Below are 22130 nucleotides of genomic sequence, written 5' to 3'. Positions count from 1 at the left end.
AGGGTTGGGGGTAGGAGTCCTGTAATTTGTGAGTTGTTTCATGCCACTCCATACTGATTCAGGGTCGTTAGCTGAAAACTTGTTTATCAGCTTCTCAGAGAAACTTCTTTCAGCCACTCTGATTTCCCTATTCAGTGTGTTTCTGGCCTGATTTTACAAGACTTTACACCCACCCCTGTAAGCATCCTCTTTGGCAGGACAAAGCTGTCTTAGTTTAACCATGGTTTATTGTTATTGAATGATAAATAAGTCCTAGTAGGAATGCACAAATCCTCACAGAAACTGATATATGATGTAACCGTATCTGTGAGCTCGTCCAGGTCTGTGGCTGCAGCCTCAAAAACACTCCAAACCGTGAAATCGAAGCAGGCTTGTAGTACCCGCTCTGCTTCATTGGTCCAACTCTGTACATTCCTTACTACTGGCTTGGTTGATTTTAATGTCTGCCTGTAGTTTGGAAGAAAATTAACAAGATAATCAGAGAGTCCCAAAGCTGCTCTAGCGACAAAGTGATATGCATCCTTTATTTTAGTGTAGCAATGATCCAGCATGTTCCTGTCTTTGGTGGGGCATGTAATGTGCTGTTTGAATTTGGGCAGTTCACATGTGAGATTTTCTTTGTTAAAATCCCCAAGAATAATAATAACTGAGTCCGTGTATTGTTGTTATGTTGTATATTCTGTGATTTAATCAGCCAGCTGTTGCAGCGCTGTATTCACACTCACCAGAATAAACGAGGAAAACTCCCACGACGAGTAGAAAGGCTTACAGTTCATAACTTCCAAATTAGGACAGCACATCCTCTTTAATGTTGTTACATCTGTACTTTCATTGATGTAAAAGCATGTTCCACTGTGTGGCAGGGCGGAGGGCTGGGCCGGGTCGTAATCATACACACCCGGTCCCGTATTAGGCTAATCAAGCCTCCGAGGTAGAAATGTCGACTGCAGGGTGTCGTGCGGGGGAGAGAGATCGTTAGCGGACATGTCCGTCTTATGTGTTTGTGTCTTTGTTTTATGTTTCTCATTAAAACTATCATTTATATTATCAAGCCGGTTCTCGCCTCCTCCTTTCCACTGAATACCTTTACACACTGCCTCTCATTTTCCCCATTAACCCTGCAATGCCATCCACTCTGAACAGCTGAAAGCCCAGTAGATGTAACGTGCTGTCCAGAATGGATTCACTCAGCCAGATTTCTGTGAAGCACAGTGCAGCAGAGTTTGAAAAGTCCTTATTTGTACATGTGAGGAGATGTAGTTTGTCCGTTTTGTTAGGAAGAGAGTGGAGATTCGCTAGATGAATGCTCGGCAGCCCTGTATGAAAGCAGAGCCGTCGGAGCTTCACCAGCGCACAGGCTCATCTCCCTCGCCTGCGTCTCGTAGTGCGTTTAAACAACGCAGCTGTGCCTCTGACTAAAATGTCCAGCAAAACACCCGAACATTCTAAAACCGGGAAAAGGTTGACTGGTATATGCTGCCGTATATTCAGCAGTTCGTCCCTGGTTAAACTGACTGGAAAAAGGTTACTAAACACCGGATAAACAAACAAAAACAACAAAAAACCTGAAGAGCTCCAAGCCAAGGCAGCCATATTTGCCACTGACCATATGATATTGATGAAACGCCTAATGTTATCAGAAGAGCTGTGGCCCCGAATAAACCCACCTGATCTATATGTGTTATAGACATCATATCTTTACTTAATCGGTTAGCCAGGATTTTTGTCAATATTTTTATGTCTAGCTGGATCAGGGAAATTGAAAGATAACTCTTGCACTTGTTTGGATCTTTGTCCTTTTAAAGAATCAGACTAATTTTGTGTCTTGGTTGGTGGAAGCTTTCCATTCTTTAATGATTCTGTATAAACTTCTAACAAATGTGGAGCAAGTTCTGTAGCATAAGATCTAAAAAATTCAACAGCAAAACCTTCTGGCTCTGGTGGCAGAGCTAATAACCTGTTGGCTACTTTCACAGATTGAGTAGACTGGCACTCTAAGTGACTTCACCAAAGTAGTGAAAAGCATTGTTAAATATTTACATAAATAAATACCCTGGTGCATGCAGTCCATCTGTAATTCAGACTGATCCCCATACAGAGATTTTAGAAATACATGAGGTTGTGGACCTGGGTAGCTCAGAGAGTATTGACGTTGACTACCAACCCTGGAGTTGCAAGTTTGAATCCAGGGTGTGCTGAGTGACTCCACTCAGCTAGGCCTCCTAAGCAACCAAATTGGCCCAGTTGCTAGGGAGGGTAGTGTCACATGGGGTAACCTCCTTGTGGTCTCGATTAGTGGTTCTCGCCATCAATGGGGCACGTGGTAAGTTGTGCATGTATCGCGGATGGTGGCATGAGCCTCCACATGCGTCTCTGCGGTGTCATGCACAGCGAACCACATGATAAGATGTGCAGAAGCCGAGACAACTGAGACTTATCCTCCACCACCCAGGTTGAGGTGAGTAACTGTGCCACCACGAGGACCTACAAAGTAGTGGGAATTGGACATTCCAAATTGGGAGAAATATATTAGGTTATAAGAAATCCATTATTCTTATGGGAGCATCCATTTTGAGGAAGCTTCCCTCCAGTGAACAAAATTTCAAATGTCACTTGAGGGAGCAGGACATGTATTCTAACATCATATATAAAAGATAGTGGTCTAAACATCACTTAAGTTCTGCTCATTCTTTCTGTAGTCTTCAATGGAATCTTACATTGTACAGTTAAAGCAATAAAAAAACTATAAACACGATGAAATATGAGGTCAAAGTACAGTATATTGTAATGAGCTGCTTCCACACAACCTATTCTTGAGCTAACAGAGTTTCCATCCCATCATGATTTTAAACAAGTGTCAATTCTGGATAAGACGAGTCAGCCAAAAATGGGTCACTGCTGGCAGTATGTTATGAGGCACACTTGGCATTGGCACTTTATTTCTGCCATAAATCCATTACAGTGTTGAGGTGTTCTTGAGGTCCAACAATAAAGCATTACAGACATGACACCAGGGAATTAAATGACCATAACCCCCTTCTTCAACCCTTCCTTCATTTCCTGTTTACTGAGAACATCATGCCGATTTTGTTAGCAGCCTCTGTACTTTTCCAATCCCTTCCTGGGATTAAAGACTGCACTATGTTCAGTTCTGTAAGAGGGGTGGGGGGGATAAGTAATTTACAGTACAACAATGTTAAAGCACTCAGCTTTTATAGTGCTACAACTGCAAATGAGATGCACTCACACATTAAATCACTTTAGTACTCTCAGATGGCCACCATCAGACAGAATTTACAAATGTATCTACAGAAAGAAAGAAAGAAAGAAAGAAAGAAAGAAAGAAAAAATATTTGGCTCATCACATGCCATGTTTAATTTATGGTCCTTTATGGTGTATTAAATGGTCCATTGAACGGCAATGGATTGTACAGTTCTTCAATATTACTATACATGTTATGTTTTATAACAATACATTCACTGGAAGATGCAATGAAGATGTCATTATTTATTCATAATTGTTACTGTGATGTTGTTGCTACATTGGTTGAAGGTTGCTCTAGTGCTGTATTTGGAGTTTTTATTACCTCAGGGCAACTGAAGTTTGTGACACAGCAAAATATCTGCAGCCTTCTTTAGTGGACCATACAGTATGCATATACATGACCTAGATAAATGACAAAGTGACACACATTCTGCTAACTTCCTAAATCAACTAGTGCAACAAAAATATTAATAGGTGAAAATATCAAGCGAAAATATAGGACCTGCCTTACAACAGGCTTACAAGCCCTCAATCCTCTCTCAGCTTATTGTGGACAGTCTGAGCACTGAAGGAGGGATTGTGTGTTCTTCGGGCAGTCGTTGTTGCCACCCTGTACCTGTCCCGCAGGTGTGATATTCGGATGTACCGATCCTGTGCATGTGTTGTAACACATGGTCTGCCACTGTGAGGACGATCAGCTGTCCTTCCTGTCTCCCTGTAGCGCCGTCTTAGGCGACTCACAGTAAGGCCATTAAAATGTATTGCCCTGGCCACATCTGCAGTCCTCATGCCTTCATTGAGCATGCCTAAGGCACGTTCACGCAGATGAGCTGGGACCCTGGGCATCTTTCTTTTGGTGTATTTCAGAGTAAGTAGAAAGGTCTCTTTAGTGTCCAAAGTTTTATAACTGTGACCTTAATTGCCTACTGTCTGTAAGCTGTTAGTGTCTTAATGACGGTTCTACAGGTACATGTTCATTAATTATTTATGGTTCATTGAACAAGCATGGAAAACATGGTTTAAACCCTTTACACTAAAAATCTTAAAAGAAAGAAGTTATTTGGATTTTACACAATTATCTTTAAAATACAGTGTCCTGAAAAAGATAAATAAATATAAAAAATGCACATCAAAATATAATTATATAAAATAATATATAAATATACAGATAGTATATAAATGGTGGATAAAATGTTTAGTGCAAATAAACAGATGGAATTTATAAATTATGCTGGAATAAAATACAACACAACAAGCATGTAACAGCGAAAACAAGAGATGGAGCCAAAAGTTTTTTTTTTTGACATATATCTTTGCTTCCTAAACCTCAAAGTTAATCCTGAAATAAACTTCACTTCCCCACCAGGCGACATTACTGAAACTGAACACATCTAACCCGACTTGAAATCTTGATTAAAAGTGCCCAGGGGCGCCCCCAATAATCAAAACACACAAGCACAACCCCCCATTATTTATACCATGATCAATGGAAACATGTAAATGCTTCACAGTGGAATCCAGTTGGGGTTTAAGCTCTTAAGCATGTCTCAGCAAGTCCAAACTAATTAAATACTTTCAAGTATTTTTCTGAGCATGTGCTGCTCTCACAGGACCTTTTGTTACCTTTTAAAAACCTACCAAGAGAATATTCATAACATCTGGAGTGTTGCCACGGACATATTGCTGTGGTCTATGTACTGTAGTTAAGTATCCTCTTCCTCAGTCCAAACCTTTCCCCATTAACATCTTTCTCTCTCTGTTCCTTCTTCATCCCTCTATCAAGCAAACGGTACCTCATTTTCTTAATAAGGTTTGAGCAATGGAATGAGTGTTTTTTTTTTTTTTTTTAAGTATGACAGTACTAATTTGGGGGCTTGCCCATATTTAATGTGTGAGAAGGATACATAAGATTGCACTCTAAAAAGAAGTAAAAAGTTTTACTTCTAAAGAAATTAAATGTAATTTTGAAGCATATGTATAAAATCATGAGCACTAACATGAGACAAGGACTCTAGTCCAGTGTTTCCCAACCTTTTTTTCTGCCAAAGCAGACTTTTTATGAATAAAAATAAATAAATACCATGGCACACCACTATCCCACAAAACCATCGTCGATAGTTTTCCTTTTCAAGAACTTTCCATGTTTTCTATCTGTCTTAGTAGCATGTTTATTTGTAAAGTTTGAAATTGAAAGTCACTTGCATGCTGTATAATGAGGTCATAAATGGCAAGAGTGCTAATTGGGTAATGAAAAAAAACCAACAAATTTGCTTCTTTTCTAATTTGTAGATTTGTTCTTGCAATGCCACAGCAAATTACAGGGATTCAAACTCATGAGGTGCGAAAAAGGTAAGACAATCACTGGTCCACAAATTTTTTTTCCAGGGATATATATATATTTTTTAAAGAATTAGCTAAAAGAACCAATTGCAGTGATTTTAATTATTAAAGTATAGCAAATAACAATTGTGAAGAATTAGCTACAAAATAAAGAGTATTTTGGTGTGGTTTGCTTCTGTCACATATTTGATTAATTTTATTAACTGATAAGTTCAGTGACCCCTTCTGGAAATGTCACTAGTGGCGACATGAGCATCTTATGTACTATGAGTCTGTGACTCATTTTAAGTCGCTTCATGACCGAAATCTACCAAGAGACTTTATAGTGTTTAAGCATTAAAAGAACAAAGCAGATCTATAGTCTTCCTTCAGTCTGAGCATTATTTTTCAACCAAAAGGACAACAATAATAGTGAGTTTCAAAAACTTCCTTACCATATCCTTTAGTAAAACTTGTATGACCACAAATCTACTGACTTCAGTAGAACATTTAAGCATTTTAAGAACAAAGCAGGTGTATTGTATGATATTCCAACAGTATTTAAACTGCTGAGCATGGCGTTTAAAGAAAATACAACAATAATAGTCTAATAATAATAATTTTGAGTTTCAATAATGTCCTTTGGTCATTGTAAAGCGCATTTCACATGAGTTGAGTCGAGGTGTCAACACTACATTCAATGCCAGCTTCAAGTGCCGCACTGCCCTCCACATACAAGAGTTGCAGAAAGCTTCATGGAGGAGCGATTTTATGAGTTTGCTGCACAATACAGTGGGATTTGTGCACAATAAACATTGAAAACATGTATTTAGAAGAGAGAAAAAACTGGCAGTTGCTTTGATTGTAGAAAGTAATGAAATTTACTAACCTTTTCTGTGTAAAGTTATAGCCAATTTAACAACTTCGTTGCCATGACGATGTAGTCAACAAACCCTAAAACAACTCTAAAAAGCTCAAATAATACATGCGTTTTAACATAAGTGCATTTATGAAATTATAAACCTCACATTTCTTCCTTTAAACCCTCCAAAAAAAATGTTTAGTGGTAATCAATATTAAGCCACAAATGCTGTTGATTGAGCTCAACTTGTATTGAACCCAGAGTATTCCATAAAGACAAAAATAACAAAATCTCATTTATGTGAAGCACTCTGACAAGAAGTCATTTTTTGTGATATATTTATTTGCATTATACCAAAAATTAAAACTTGAACAAAAGCTATATGGACATATATATGTAATGGTAAATAGCAATTTAGACATGAGCAATAATGTAGGCCATATTTGTCTTCAAATTGTGGAAAATGTTGCTGAGAGCAACACAATCAATGTGCTTTCACATTTCTGATATGAGAGAACATATTATTATTATTATTATTATTATATAATAACATTAAAGAGTTACGTAAAAATAAAATGGCTCACAAACTAAATTTATAAATATTTAGGATTAAATGACTGTTAGGACAGAGTGGTCACTGTTAACTTTCCTCTACATCTCTGCAGAAACAAAAAATACTTGCTGGCCTCATTGTTTTGTTATTGAAAATTTTAAACATATTATATGCAACAAAAAATAAATAGGTGTTAGTTCAATACCAGCATAACAAGTATAGTATAGTATAGATAAAAAATAAAATAAAAACGAGTGGGAGATTGAAGAGGGAAACTAAGATAAGCCAAGAATGAAAACCGTCACGCCCTATCTAGTATAACATAACACTGTCATCTAATGTGGTTTACATTATCATTGAGATATACAAATTAATACATCTACTGTTCTACCAATTGGCCATGTAGGTGTTCAGTGAACATGGGAAGATCTGTGAGAAATTAAATCAGGATTACATAACTTGGTGTACATTTAAGAAACTTCACAAATATTCGGCTCCCAATAAATACCTGAACCTATACCTTTCAATTCTCCTTCATAGCTCAGCCCCACAACGTGGACAACGCCACACTACCTCACCTGTGAGAAAGACAAGATAACTTCCAAACTTCAGATTAGACCTAATCTTGTACTATGAAGAACCTTCAGTGTGTATGGTCAACTCAAACCTCCTTTCAGTTCAAAGCTTGACTCGTTTGGTCCCGGGACAACACTTGAGCTGTACCACAGAATCTTGTGTTCACCTCAGTGAACCAACTCCAACTGGCTAGCAGAAAAGGGCAGGACCCCACTGACATAATAAGCAATGCCCAGAGAGAGCAGAGCGATGACCACCAGCAAAAGCAGGACCCTCCAGAAGCCCAGGTCCTCCACAAACTCTTGCCAGGTGGAGCGAAAGCTGGACAGCACACCTTCGCTGTTCTGCAGGTTTGGATTCAGCAGTGAATGGCTCTCCATGGCACTAGTTAAGAAAATAGATGAATTACACTTACAGTAGTACAATAAGCCACTTTGTGGCTGTTATTTTTATAGCTGCTATTCTGTTACAGTTAAAGCCATAAGTTTACATACACTTAGGTTGAAGTCATTAGCAAACTATTGTTTTGGCAAGTCATACAGGACATCTACTTTGTGCATGACATGAGTAATTTTTCCAACAGTTGCTTACAGACAGACTGTTTCACTTTAATTGACTACATCACAATTCTAGTGGGCCTTTAAGCAGCTTGGAAAATTCCAGAAAATTATGTCAAGCCTTTAGACAATTAGCTTCTGATAGGAGGGTTACTGAAATGGAGGTGTACCTATGGATGTATTTTAAGGCCTACTTTCAAACTCAGTGCCTCTTTGCTTGACATCATGGGATTATCAAAAGAAATCAGCCAAGACCTAAGAAAAAACATTGTGGACCTCCACAAGTCTGATTCATCCTTGGGAGCAATTGGTGATGTAGTGGTCTAAGCACATAACTGGTAATCTAGTAATCAGAAGGACACTGGTTCAAACCCCACAGCCACCACCACTGCGTCCTTGAGCAAGGCACTTAACTCCAGGTTGCTCCAGGGGGATTGTCCCTGTAATGAGGGCTCTGTAAGTCGCTTTGGATAAAAGCGTCTGCCAAATACATCTGCAAATGCGTCTGTACAAATACAAGGACAACAATGTAAAGGTATTGGAGTGGCCATCACAAAGCCCTGACCTAAATCCTATAGAAGATTTGTGGGTAGAACTGAAAAAGTTTGTGCGAGCAAGACAGCCTACAAACCTGACTCCGTTACACCAGTTCTGTCTGAAGGAATGGGCCAAAATTCCAGCAACTTATTGTGAGAAGTTTGTGGAAGGCTACCCAAAACATCTGACCCAAGTTAAACAATTTAAAGGCAATGCTAACAAAGTGTATGTTAACTTCTGACTTCAAATGTATATATCCATCATACTCAAAACATGGGCACCTATCTGGAAGGCAACTTACCTCTCACTTTCAGCCATCTGCATGGCTTCCAATTTGGAGTGGGTTCCTCTGTTGAAGCCCTTGACCTCCTGTTCTTCCAGTCCTTCCAGCAGCCGAATGGCATCTTTATTTACCCCTCTCCTCTTTGCCAGCACCAGTGGTGTTGACCCATTATGACTACTGTTTAAATTAAAGTAAACAATCAGAATTGTTTAGAACAATCATATGCTCCACAAACTTACCACTGCAACCTTCGTTACCTTAAGTACCATAGTTACTACCAGGGCTGGACTGGTAATCTGGCATACTGGGCATTTTCCCGGAGGGCCAACACACTTTGGGGGCAATCAGTGGTGGACTGGCCATCGGGAACTATACTACAGTAAATCATTACTACTACCAATACTACTGAAAATAGTAAAATCATTATAAATTAATATGATATCTCTTTCAAATAGTGCATGATACTTTTATAGAACTTTGTGTAATTTTGTTTCTTTATTCCATTATTTTTTAGATGACATTGGTGGCTAATACCAAATTACCACAGTTTTACTTCAACTGGTATTCTGGCAGAAAACAGGTTACCATGGTAATGTTTTGTAAGAATGTCAACATTGATACTTCCATTCTTTAATAGAACAAACAGAAAAAACTAAACTTGTCAAATACTTTATGATGATCTAATAATAAAATGTCACTATATCTCACCAAATATCAATTTTGAGACCATTGGACACCAGGAACTGAATGGTGTCCACATGTCCACAGAGGTGCAATGCAGTGTTGCCCTGATAGTCTGTGGCCAGCAGGTCTGCACCAAACTTGTGCAGGAAGCGGCAGATATCCACATTCCCGCGTGCCGCAGCCAGATGTAGACCTGTGCGGCCCCGGTGGTCACGGATGTTGGGGTCGCAGCCTGTCTCCAGAAGACACCTGGCAAAACTCAAGTCCCCATCAATGCAAGCCTGCAGTAATGGTACACTGGATTGCGACGAGTCATTGATGAAGACATATGACATGTCCGAGTCTGTCTCTGAAAATTCCAGCGTAACTAAGACGGACAAATAAAATTCAAGTCACCTTCCAAGTCAATTTCACAAACCTGTAAATAACATGTCTGAGTCATATTTCACCCCCAAAATGGAAGAAAAATAAATTAATAAATAAGACATTGGGTTTCGTATAAAGAAAGAATTTTATTTGAATGCCATTTTAGGCCATTATGATTTTCTGACAGTATTTTTATTTAAAAGACGTGAAAATTAAAGGTGCTGTCAGCCATTAATGAAATAAGTGTCATGAGATATCTCACCGGTCTCTGTTATAGCTGTAGACTTTGTAAACAGCAAACAAAAATGTGTCTGCAATGCTTTTCAACAGTCAATAATTTGACTTGTTCTCATTTGAAGCATCATTAAGGCACTGATTAATAAGTTTTGTCAGTTGAGAGCGCTATTGTGCCACTGTTTAATTTGACAGCCACAGGAACAAACAATACTGCTCTTTTACTGGGTTTTGATCTCAAAATTATCTTTGGAGGGCGGAGTTTTGGAATGAGGAGGCGTGGCTAATTCAACAGCTCAATCCTGAAAGCTTCACTAAAATCGCTAACAGCACCTTTAAGCATAATTACCCCCTCAAGTTCACATTACTGTAGCGCAGAATAATAACTATAATATTATGATATAATATAATATAATATAATATATCACACATTTTTTTTACTTAATTTGTTAAGTATTTATGCATCATTGTATGTATGTTATGTATGCTGATTTTAATCATTAAAACATCTTTGTGTTCAGACAGGATGATGTAATGTAATGTTACTGTATGTGATGTAAAACTAATGAGTATGATCACTGAGAATAATGGAAATTACAAACAAACTTCAAACAGATCGGGTTGAACTATCATTTCTTACTACTTTTTGGATTTTGAGGTGAAATATGGCCCAGATATCATCAGATTCACTCAGCAACAAGGTTTATAATGTTGATGATCAGTGCTGGGTAGATTACTAAAACGGATTACAAATTACACAATTAAAATTGTATTCAGTAACATAATCTTTACAGTACACTTTTTAGGTGATATTATTGGATTACTTACTGCATGTTTTCACGAAAATATAATTTGAGTGGGTGTACCAGTTATATCAAACAACGGTTTGCAATTTTCCAGTCCCTGAGTACCCCTAACTGTAATCTGATTATGTACATTTTAAATGTAATCTAATTGCAAATAAATACTTGATTTTAGTGAACTGATTACGTAATCAATTTAACACGTGGTCCATTACTGTCCAATAGTTATGGTCAGCTGTTCAGGCCTCCTAAGAATTACAGCTTGTTACATGTTATTGGAAACTCACCTTATCAAGCCCGCAGTGCAGTGCAGTGCAGTGCAGTGCAGTGCAGTGCAGTGCAGTGCAGTGCAGTGCAGTGCAGTGCAGTGCAGTGCAGTGCAGGCAGGAGGGAGGTCTCTGCTGCATGAGCCAGCAAATCACTATGCTGACTAAACACATCGATCTCCACACAAAATGACAATCACAAGAGTGAGATTCACTCCTCTAAAGTGATAACAGGGAGGCATCTGCTAGTCCGTTTTAGTGTGTCATGTCTGATATAGCGTTAGTGAACATGGAATTACTGTATACAGCTGCTAGTCTAGATGCAAATGTTCTATACTGTAATCACTGTCTTTGCTATTGCGGGCAGAGGAGAACTAAAATGACTCAATATAATAGCATAAACAACGCAGTTACTCATACACACTCGCAGATTTTTTATTTATACCTGTTTTGTGCAGCAGTATCAGATGAGAATTGTGTTAATCCAAGTCCCGTTGCTTCTGTCTATGTTGTTTATGAGTTACTATCTCTTTGGTGGCTAATACAGCTGGCGACTATGTTTGAGGCCTCACACTGCCCCCTACTGCTCTGGCGCGACAACGCGAACCATCACTACAGTGCGCAACAGTCTGGTTCCGGAAGTAAAAATCGTATTATTTTATCCCTTAGACGAATTGATTTTCAACGATAACGTATAACACTTTAAAGACATACATACCGTGAGCTACGAGGTTGTTCATCGATGGTATATGCTTCCGTTGAAGTCATCCGTATGTGTTATCTCAACTGCATTGTTTACAAATCGTGTTTGATAGCGGAATACATGGTAAACAACTACAGTACCCATGGTACAGCAGAGAAATAACAACCAATCAGAAAACCGCTGGCAATAAAAACCGCGAAACGTGGCTACGCACTCTCCTATGACGCACTGTGTATGACGTGGTTTGCTTCATGATTCACAACTCTTAAAAAAAAAAAAAAAGATTCACAACTCTTTAAAGCTAATGGGGAAAATACACCCGGAACCCAGACGGTTGAAAAGTGGGCGGCCATTATTGCGCTTTTTTTCCTCAACTAGAGTGCTGAGATGGAACCTATGGAATGATTTTCCGGACATTATTCAAAAGGAATTGCAAATTGTATTTGTAATTGCGTTTTCAATTTGTGGACGCATAAAATGTGACATAATCCAAGCGCAATTGCAAATCCCGCATTACCGTTTGCATTTTCGTTTAAGCGAACGCACAGTGACTGCCAGATTTCAAATGGAAAAGCAAAGTCAGTTTGCAACTGTGTTTTCCATATCTTACGAGTTTTGGCCCTGTCATATTTAAATAGCAATTTCAATTACCATGTCTGCTTTTTCACTTTCTCAGCGTTGCGTATGTAGCCAGCCAAAACTCAAGTGGAATACTAATTCCCTTAGTATTTCCATTGATGCCTTACACGGAAACCTGTCAATCAGGGTCAAGGGTGGGATTATGCTATGGGGCGTGTTTGTCTTGGGAAGAGACGTCACTCACAGTCGACGGTCAAGAGTCATTATATAAACAAGCATTAAAAGTAATGGACCAGAAATCTGTAAGATGCAGTGACGTGCGGTGATGTCTTAAAGAGGCTAGGCACTGAGTTATGACAGCCAGATTACCTGATTCATTGTTTAAGCTAATAATACGTAATAACAGTGAACGTTACGCACAAGCGCGGCATATCAAGAAATGTACAAATCAGGATGTATATAGTGTATTCTCTCTCTCTCTCTCTCTCTCTCTCTCTCTCTCTCTCTCTCTCTCTCTCTCTCTCTCACTCACACACACACACAAGCGCACAGCCACATGGCCAATCTTTTCTTACATACCAATCAGTTTGAAATGATCGAATAATTTTTGGGCCCTTTTGCTGTACTAGTCCATCTAAGGCTGGCGTAGACCTCCCTCGTGCAATTAACTCATATTTGGAATTAAAATCGAGCTTGGAAAAATTTCTTAATTCCGTGATTACGGCCGCTGCTGTCATTTTGATTTTGAATTTGGCGGGGATTAGGCATGTACGCTACGCTAGCTGTGGTGTAATGACGTTAGCTACGCAAATGTCCAGGAATATCTCGATTTTAATTGGTCCATGTCTGATACGTAACGGAGATGATTACGGGCATAACATATTTACGTCAAAAGGCACAGCAGATTTGTGCTTTTTGCCGTACATGTTAAAGAATACAGGATCGAAGTGCGCATGCGCAACATGGGTTTTCCGCTTGTCGTCTGCAATGAATGGACCGTAAAAGCACTGCTTATTCTACCATTTGTTTTTAGTTGATTATGCGTAACTGCTAAATTTGTCATCATAACGTCTAAACAATTGGAATAACACACATATTGCATGTATAAATCACAAGAATAAAAAGTAAAAATATAAATACAAGTTTATTATTTAATAAACATTTTATTTTTGAATTTTGGCAGGGTAGGCAGTGCCTAGTTTGCCTACCCAGACCGCACGTAAGTGGTAAGATGGCATCACTGCATCATTCTAAGGGAGCATAATATCTTGAGTTTTGACAGTTTTGTAAATTTTTCTTTACTAATACTTTTTCTTTACTTTACTAAAATTTACTAATTTTTAAGTGTGTGAACAACGTTGCACCAGAAATATTCTGTCAACTAGTACATAAACAAAAGAGCGGAATAAGAACTAGAGGCACAATAAGTGGAAACTATAGCCGCAAAACGTAGAACAACATTTGGTCAGACATCCTTTTCAGTAAGAGGCATACATTTGTGGAATGCATCTGAAATTAAAACATTGACAGACTTCAAGGTTTTTAATACACATTTAAAGCAATGGCTGAAACTGAAACAACTTTGTGAACACTGACTGTACAGGACATAACACAATGCATACAAACATAATGTTGCATATGTGAGCACACACAGACATATGCACCCTTTTGTGTTCTTGTATTGTTAAATGTGTCTAGACTTTGATTTATAGTGACTTCCACATCTACTTAAGCCCATATCTTATTTCATATATGGGATGTATTTGTTGTATGTATTTTATTAATTATAAATCTTAAACTCTGTAATTTTTGTTTTAAATTTATAAGCCTAACCAGGGACAGGGGTTGCAAATTAGTCATGGCTAGAAACATGTATGCGTGGCATCTACTTTGTATTCTTTATAAAGCAATGTTCTATGCATTTGTCCCTGTCAAATAAACATTAAAATAAATACAAAATAAATAAAGAGGTGATGCCCTGAACAGACGCCGGTTTATTTGATCTTGAGCGTCGACTGTGAGTGACGTCTCTTCCCAAGACAAACACGCCCCATAGCATAATCCCACCCTTGACCCTGATTGACAGGTTTCTGTGTAAGGCATCAATGGAAATACTAAGGGAATTAGTATTCCACTTGAGTTTTGGCTGGCTACATACGCGACGCTGAGAAAGTGAAAAAGCAGACGTGGTAATTGAAATTGCTATTTAAATATGACAGGGCCAAAACTCGTAAGATATGGGAAACACAGTTGCAAACGGACTTTGCTTTTCCATTTGAAATCTGGCAGTCACTGTGCATTCGCTTAAACGAAAATGCAAACGGTAATGCGCGATTTGCAATTGCGTTTGGATTATGTCACATTTTATGCGTCCACAAATTGAAAACGCAATTGCAAATACAATTTGCAATTCCTTTTGAATAATGTCCGGAAAATCATTCCATAGGAACCAGTGAAAGAACAGAGTGGCAATCTAAAGGTTAAGTACATAGTTCCCTTTTCGAGGGAAGTTGCTTGGTTTTGTAAATAGAGCCATGGACAGAGACATTTGAATATCTCATCATTTTGACAACAGTTTTAACTTTTTTTTATTTTTCTTTTATTGTCAAGGCAATTTTTTTTATAGTTGTACATTTATAAATTGTATATACAAAAAGGCAATAACAATATAAGAAAAATAAATAAATAAATACAATTACAGAAAAAAATAAAATATAAAAAAATAAATAAAATAATATTTATGCTAGTTCACGGCTCATACAAACATATTCTCATAATACCTTAAAAAAGAAGAACATTTCTTATTCGTGAGCAATTTTAAAGATTTGACCAAGTACTCCACATCAACTAAGAACTCTGAGCCTGGGTAGCTTTTTAAGAGACCTCTGCTTGTGCAAATAAAATGTTGTTACAAGAATAAAAAAATTAACAATACAAACTAATGCTTTATTCTCGTGTTCAAAATAACAGATAATCTTTAATGCAGAAAATATACTTTTTATCAATTGTAGAAAAACAATAATTACTCAATTCACACCAAAACATCGAAGATATACTGCAAGAGAAAAATAAATGGTTAAGGCTTTCACTTTCATTATTAGAAAAAGTACACATATCGCTTACATCACAAAATTTCACCAGGTGTGCATTACATGGATATATTTTGTGCAAAATTTTAAAGTGCACTTCTTTAATTTTATTTGAAATTCAATATTTATATGGTATCAACCACGCTTTCTTCCATTGAATGTCGTCAATAAAAGACATCCCAATTTTTTTCCTCTTGGTGCAATTGCTAACTGTGAATGGGATAATTGCCGGATAAATTTGTTATTACAGGCTGTACTTCAAAATAACATTCCTCCCAAAAATAACTGAGGTAGTTGTTTATGACCAACACCATAAGTTAAAGACGATTTCATTAAAAATACTATGCTCTCTGGTATCGCCTTTACAACAGATTGATTTATTTTTAAATGGCAAAGGATATTGATAGATATTCATAAATTCCTCATATACCAAAATGTCACCTTTGCAATCAAAGAGGTCTGCAATAAAAATAATGTCTTTGTTAAACCATTTTTCAAAAAAAATCTATCTGTTTTTAATCTTAATGTCCATATTATTCCAAAGAATCGTTCTGTGGGGAGAAAAGTTGTGGTTGTAAACCAACTTCCAAGCTAACAGTGCCTGTTGATGGAATTTAGCCAATTTTATAGGTATTTTCCCAACAGAGTAATTACATCTCAATAAGAATGAGAGGCCACCAATCCTATTAAATATATTATTGGGGATAAAATACCACATAGAGTCTTCACTAGTCAAACATCTCTTCAACCAATTGATTTTAAATGTGTTATTAGTGTCAACAAAATTTTGAATTTCGAGCCCCCCACTTCTTTTATTTGCCAAAACATTTTTCTTTAATTTGTGGGATTTATTCTTCCATATAAAATCAAGGAAAACTTTATCAATTTTTTTGGGAAGTGTTGCTGTCAATATATAAGGATAGGGAGGGGTAAACAAATCTTGATAAACCTTCTGCTTTTGATAAAAAAAACTCTGCCTAATAGAGATAACTCTCTTTGAAGCCAATTATTAAATTTATTCTTAGTTTTAACTAATTGTGGTGAAAAATTCAAGCGCTTTCTGCTCATTATATTTTTGGTTATCTGAATCCCCAGATACTTCACTTCATTTCTGATTGGTATGCAATTGAATTGGATTTCTGAGGTATTATAAAAACAAAATATTTCACATTTAGATAAATTGAGTCTAAGTCCAGATGCAATTGAAAAAGAGTTGATTGTATGTAACACCGGTTCTATTTGCTCTTTATCTTTCAGAAACAAAGTTGTGTCATCTGCTAATTGTGAGATATGAAGCTCTCTATTAAATATATTAATACTTTCAAAGCTACTTTTATGCAAGATATCAATAGACAAAGATTCTACTACAAATAAAAATAAAAGAGGGCTTAGAGGGCACCCCTGACGTATTCCACGACAAATAGGGAACCTTGATGACATACCGGAGTTCAAAATTATACTACTATCAATGTTTTTGTATAACAGCTGACCAATATGAATACATTTAGTTGGAAAACCAAAAGCAGCTAATGATTTTAAAAGGAACTGGTGCTCCACAGTGTCAAAAGCCTTATAAAAATCAAGGAATATTATAATAGCTTCTGAAATCAATAAGATCCAAAACCAGACAGATATTACAGCTGATATGACGTCCCTTCATGAAACCAGTTTGCGTTTCACTAATGACATTGTGTATTATTTGTTTTAATCTTTTGGCATATATGGAAGCAAATAGTTTATAATCAAAATTCAGCAAAGTAATCGGTCGCCAATTATCGATCAAGAAGCATCTTTATCTGGTTTAGGGATAAGAGAAATCACTCCCTGTTTCATTGTTGGAGTCATTGCACCATTCTCTATGCATTCCTGAACCATTAATAGAAAAGGTTTCTCTAACAGTTCCCAAAACTGCATAAAAAATTCAAAAGTAAGGCCATCAGAACCAGGCGATTTTCCTTTTTTCATTGACTTCATAGCATCTTTAATTTCTTGTATAGTTATGGGATCTTCACACAATAATTTAAAGTCATCACTTAAATTTGGTTTAAAGTCCTTAAGTTGTTGCAAATATTGCTCAGAAAGGTTTGCCTGATGATTAGAAGAATATACATTTTTATAAAAACTAGTCACATAATTTTCAATCTCTTTAAGGTTTTTGGATATTGAACCATTCATTTGCAGCATTGAAAGATAATTTTTTTTTTGACAACAGTTTAAATCAGTCACTATTTTGTTTGCGTCATCTTGAACCTGGCGTGGAGACAGCCAAAGTCTTTCTAGCAAGTCAGTCCACTGTCGGCCATCTTTGGAACGCTCCCGGGAGACAATTTTCCAGTCATGACAGTGTAGCTCCTATCTGCTTGAATGGGGCAACACCGGAAACTCCAAAACTGCTTGTCAACCTACGTTTAAACAACATCATATTCATCCTCGAGATGTAAAGCTGGCGATGTCTGTATCTAAAAGGTGATTTGGTCTTTAACCTGTCAGGCGGAACTTCCTGTCTACATCCTGTGCCTTCCGACTACTCCCATTCATTTTAATAGAAGTGGTCCGTCTCTTAAAAATAGTCTCTGATGCAGGATCATTAAAATGCAATAGTTTTCAGTTACAGATGCCATTGTTGAAATTCACTATTCAGTCAGCCATGATTAATTTCCTCCATGAGTGAAAGTGTCAAATAACAAGGCGGTTACTGACATTAAGCATGTAGTATTTGGCTGGTCATGGCAGCCCCCATGAGGGGACCCTCTCCATCTAGAAAAAAAGCAGCTTTTATAAAATTACTGATATGACTAGATTCTTCATCTCATGTGAGTGCTTGTGCTTTTATACTTATGTTTCAAAATGACAATTAATTTATTTTGGAGTAAAACCTTATCAATGAGTAAAACATTGGAGTGGAGGTGGCGTAGTGGCCTAAAGCACATAACTGTTAATCAGAAGGTCGCTGGTTTGATCCCCACAGCCACCACCATTGTGTCCTTGAACAAGGCACTTAACTGTAGGTTGCTCCGGGGGGATTGTCCCTGTAATAAGTGCACTGTAAGTCACTTTGGATAAAAGTGTCTGCCAAATGCATAAATGTAAAATAGAAATTTGAAAATGTTTTAAATAGAAAGACAGACATTACTGTGTGCACCTTTGAATATGCTGTTGTGGCTGTGACCAGGAGATCCAGAGAAAGATTTTATTTTCCCCCATCACCAGGAGCCTAACAATAGAGGTTCATGGTGGAAAAATGTATATATCATACATACTCAAATCTGTGAAAATGTGAAATAACAGTTGGTAAGTTTTATTTGACAGGTTCCATAGATGTACTCACAGTGAGCATTCAGTTAAATAATGTACACCACTTAATAATGTAATGTACAAAAGGTCTTCTCATACAGTATTTACTGTCTGAATTCATTATAAAAATATTTGATTAGTTAATAGAATTTACCAGGTTCTGAAATATATACACCTCTTGGCCATGAAGCAGTAAAAACAATAACAATAAATGCTAATTGAAAGCCAATCTTCAAAAATGTACATTTTGTATTTTAAAAAACTACAGTCTTAGAATGAATTAGGGGTATACACTCACCTAAAGGATTATTAGGAACACCATACTAATACTGTGTTTGACCCCCTTTCGCTTCAGAACTGCCTTAATTCTACGTGGCATTGATTCAACAAGGTGCTGAAAGCATTCTTTAGAAATGTTGGCCCATATTGTTAGGATACCATCTTGCAGTTGATGGAGATTTGTGGGATGCACATCCAGGGCACGAAGCTCCCGTTCCACCACATCCCAAAGATGCTCTATTGGGTTGAGATCTGGTGACTGTGGGGGCCATTTTAGTACAGTGAACTCATTGTCATGTTCAAGAAACCAATTTGAAATGATTCGAGCTTTGTGACATGGTGCATTATCCTGCTGGAAGTAGCCATCAGAGGATGGGTTCATGGTGGCCATAAAGGGATGGACATGGTCAGAAACAATGCAAGGTAGGCCGTGGCATTTAAACGATGCCCAATTGGCACTAAGGGGCCTAAAGTGTGCCAAGAAAACATCCCCCACACCATTACACCACCACCACCAGCCTGCACAGTAGTAACAAGGCATGATGGATCCATGTTCTCATTCAGTTTATGCCAAATTCTGACTCTGCCATCTGAATGTCTCAACAGAAATCGAGACTCATCAGACCAGGCAACATTTTTCCAGTCTTCAACTGTCCAATTTTGGTGAGCTCTAGGCAAATTGTAGCCTCATTTTCCTATTTGTAGTGGAGATGAGTGGTACCCGGTGGGGTCTTCTGCTGTTGTAGCCCATCCGCCTCAAGGTTGTGCATGTTGTGGCTTCACAAATGCTTTGCTGCATACCTCGGTTGTAACGAGTGGTTATTTCAGGCAAAGTTGCTCTTCTATCAGCTTGAATCAGTCGGCCCATTCTCCTCTGACCTCTAGCATCAACAAGGCATTTTCGCCCACAGGACTGCGGCATACTGGATGTTTTTCCCTTTTCACACCATTCTTTGTAAACCCTAGAAATGGTTGTGCGTGAAAATCCCAGATAACTGACCAGATTGTGAAATACTCAGACCGGCCCGTCTGGCACCAACAACCATGCCACGCTCAAAATTGCTTAAATCACCTTTCTTTCCCATTCTGACATTCAGTTTGGAGTTCAGGAGATTGTCTTGACCAGGACCACACCCCTAAATGCATTGAAGCAACTGCCATGTGATTGGTTGATTAGATAATTGCATTAATGAGAAACTGAACAGGTGTTCCTAATAATCCTTTAGGTGAGTGTATATTCTTAATTTTGTCCCTATTATTAAATGTACAAGTCAACTCTTTGTCTTTGTTTAATGTACAGTACATTTTCTTTTTATCAGTGGGATGAATTAAACAAACCATAATCTATTCACTTATACACATAAAGAAATGTAACACAATAAAAAATACAGTATGTACTCAAGGCTACCAATGAGAGACTGAAAGGTTTAGTGACAATAGTGGTTATATAATCAACCAGACTTTTCAACTCAAAATTAGTCTATTTATCTCCTCTAATGCACAAAGTGAATTAGATGTGTTACAAAAAGGCAATAACATTTTGAGTATAGAAATACATAAACTGAATCATTCTGACACTCTAACAAAAGAACCTTTGATATGTTTCACTTTTCTATTCAAACACAGTAAATTACTGATGAAAAATTTATCTTTTAAAGATTGAGAGATATTTGGTGATAACCATAATCATCATTACTGTTTGATAGATGTTTGAATGGCCTAGGACTGGTGAATTTACTTCAATCAAATGCTCTTATGAAAGATCCTTTACATACAGTAAGTTTTCAGATATTCACTTCAGTGCAATTTATATAGAACACATAATTATTGGGTTATATAAATAATAATTATTTCAAGTGATAACCATGATGTTAAAATCTCACTCATTCATGTACATTCCAAAGTGCTGGTTTGTCAATATTGCCAATGATAAATGAGTAAAAGCACCAATATCGGCTAGTGAAGCAAATACAAATTGTACTTGGAATGCAGTAACAACCAGATAAATCACAAGTTGCTTTTGAAAAATGTATGTCGTCCAGTTGGAGTTTGAGATGCACTCTCCGAGGTAGCTGTGAATATATGAACAACAATTAAACAAAAATACATACATATTTCAGATATGTACTCTAGCACCTCTGTTGAAAACAGGCAAGCAGAGAGAAAAATTATATATTCTCCATTACTTTTCATTCGAATCCCCATATTCTCCAAATATAGCACATCAGATTACCACCGCTGGGTGTCACATACAACAACAGTCATTAGGTCAAGGGCATGAAATCAAATCCGTCAGTTATTTTTGTTTCCTATATCTTCAAATGCCTCATCTCATTTCTTTTTTTATTAAAGTCACTTTGTCCTGTTGAGCATCAACAGAAGTTACAAGATCTTCATGCAGACTTGACAGCGACTGATGCGTGACCGGTACTGCTCTCCTTTCAGGGTCTCCTGGGATGGACTCTGAATGAACTGATTGTACAGCTCTACCGTGGTCAACCAGAAACTGTACTTGTTGGCAAAGTAGTGGCAGGTGCCATGGGCACCATTGCACTCAATGAAGGGTGTGGCACGGAAATCCTCCAGACAAGAACCAGGAGACACCAAAGACTGACCACCACCTTCTGCACCAGCGGCTGTGTGCTGAAGAAATGAGACAAAGTTAGACATTTATGTATAGTCAAAAGAACACATTTGTTGATACTGTATTTTTGCTATTTGATATCGCAATCAGCCTTTATTGCTCTTCTTTGACAGTAATACCATTCACTGCATCTTTGAGACTAAAGCGTATGAACCAAGTCAAATATTAATAGGATTGTTTGTATATCACTGACAGTTCTAAATTGCATATGAGCACATTTAATGAAGTCATTATAAT

General features: G+C 37.5%; 2 protein-coding genes across 3 annotated transcripts in view; both read right to left on the bottom strand.

The window, feature by feature from the left end:
* Window positions 1–6777: 6777 nt before the first annotated feature.
* On the bottom strand, window positions 6778–11886 carry ankrd46b (ankyrin repeat domain 46b). The gene is made up of 4 exons (XM_052136888.1): window positions 11751–11886; window positions 9661–10003; window positions 8971–9129; window positions 6778–7959 (listed from the first exon to the last, which is right to left on the bottom strand). The coding sequence occupies exons 2-4, from the start codon at window positions 9969–9971 to the stop codon at window positions 7743–7745; spliced, it is 687 nt and encodes a 228-aa protein (XP_051992848.1). The 5' UTR covers window positions 9972–10003; window positions 11751–11886; the 3' UTR covers window positions 6778–7742.
* A 7067-nt stretch (window positions 11887–18953) lies between these two features.
* Window positions 18954–22130, bottom strand: part of LOC127651090 (collagen alpha-6(IV) chain-like) — a 109044-nt gene continuing 105867 nt past the window's right edge. For both annotated transcript variants that reach the window (XM_052136816.1, XM_052136822.1), the window contains exon 45: window positions 18954–21892. In XM_052136816.1, coding sequence (XP_051992776.1) covers window positions 21632–21892 — 261 coding nt within the window. In that variant the 3' untranslated portion in view covers window positions 18954–21631. The remainder of the gene's footprint in view (window positions 21893–22130) is intronic.

This window comes from Xyrauchen texanus, chromosome 1 (genome assembly GCF_025860055.1).
Source record: "Xyrauchen texanus isolate HMW12.3.18 chromosome 1, RBS_HiC_50CHRs, whole genome shotgun sequence".
Lineage (NCBI taxonomy): Eukaryota > Metazoa > Chordata > Actinopteri > Cypriniformes > Catostomidae > Xyrauchen > Xyrauchen texanus.
Note: the sequence above shows the minus strand (reverse complement) of the source record. Positions and strands in the feature narration are given on the sequence as shown.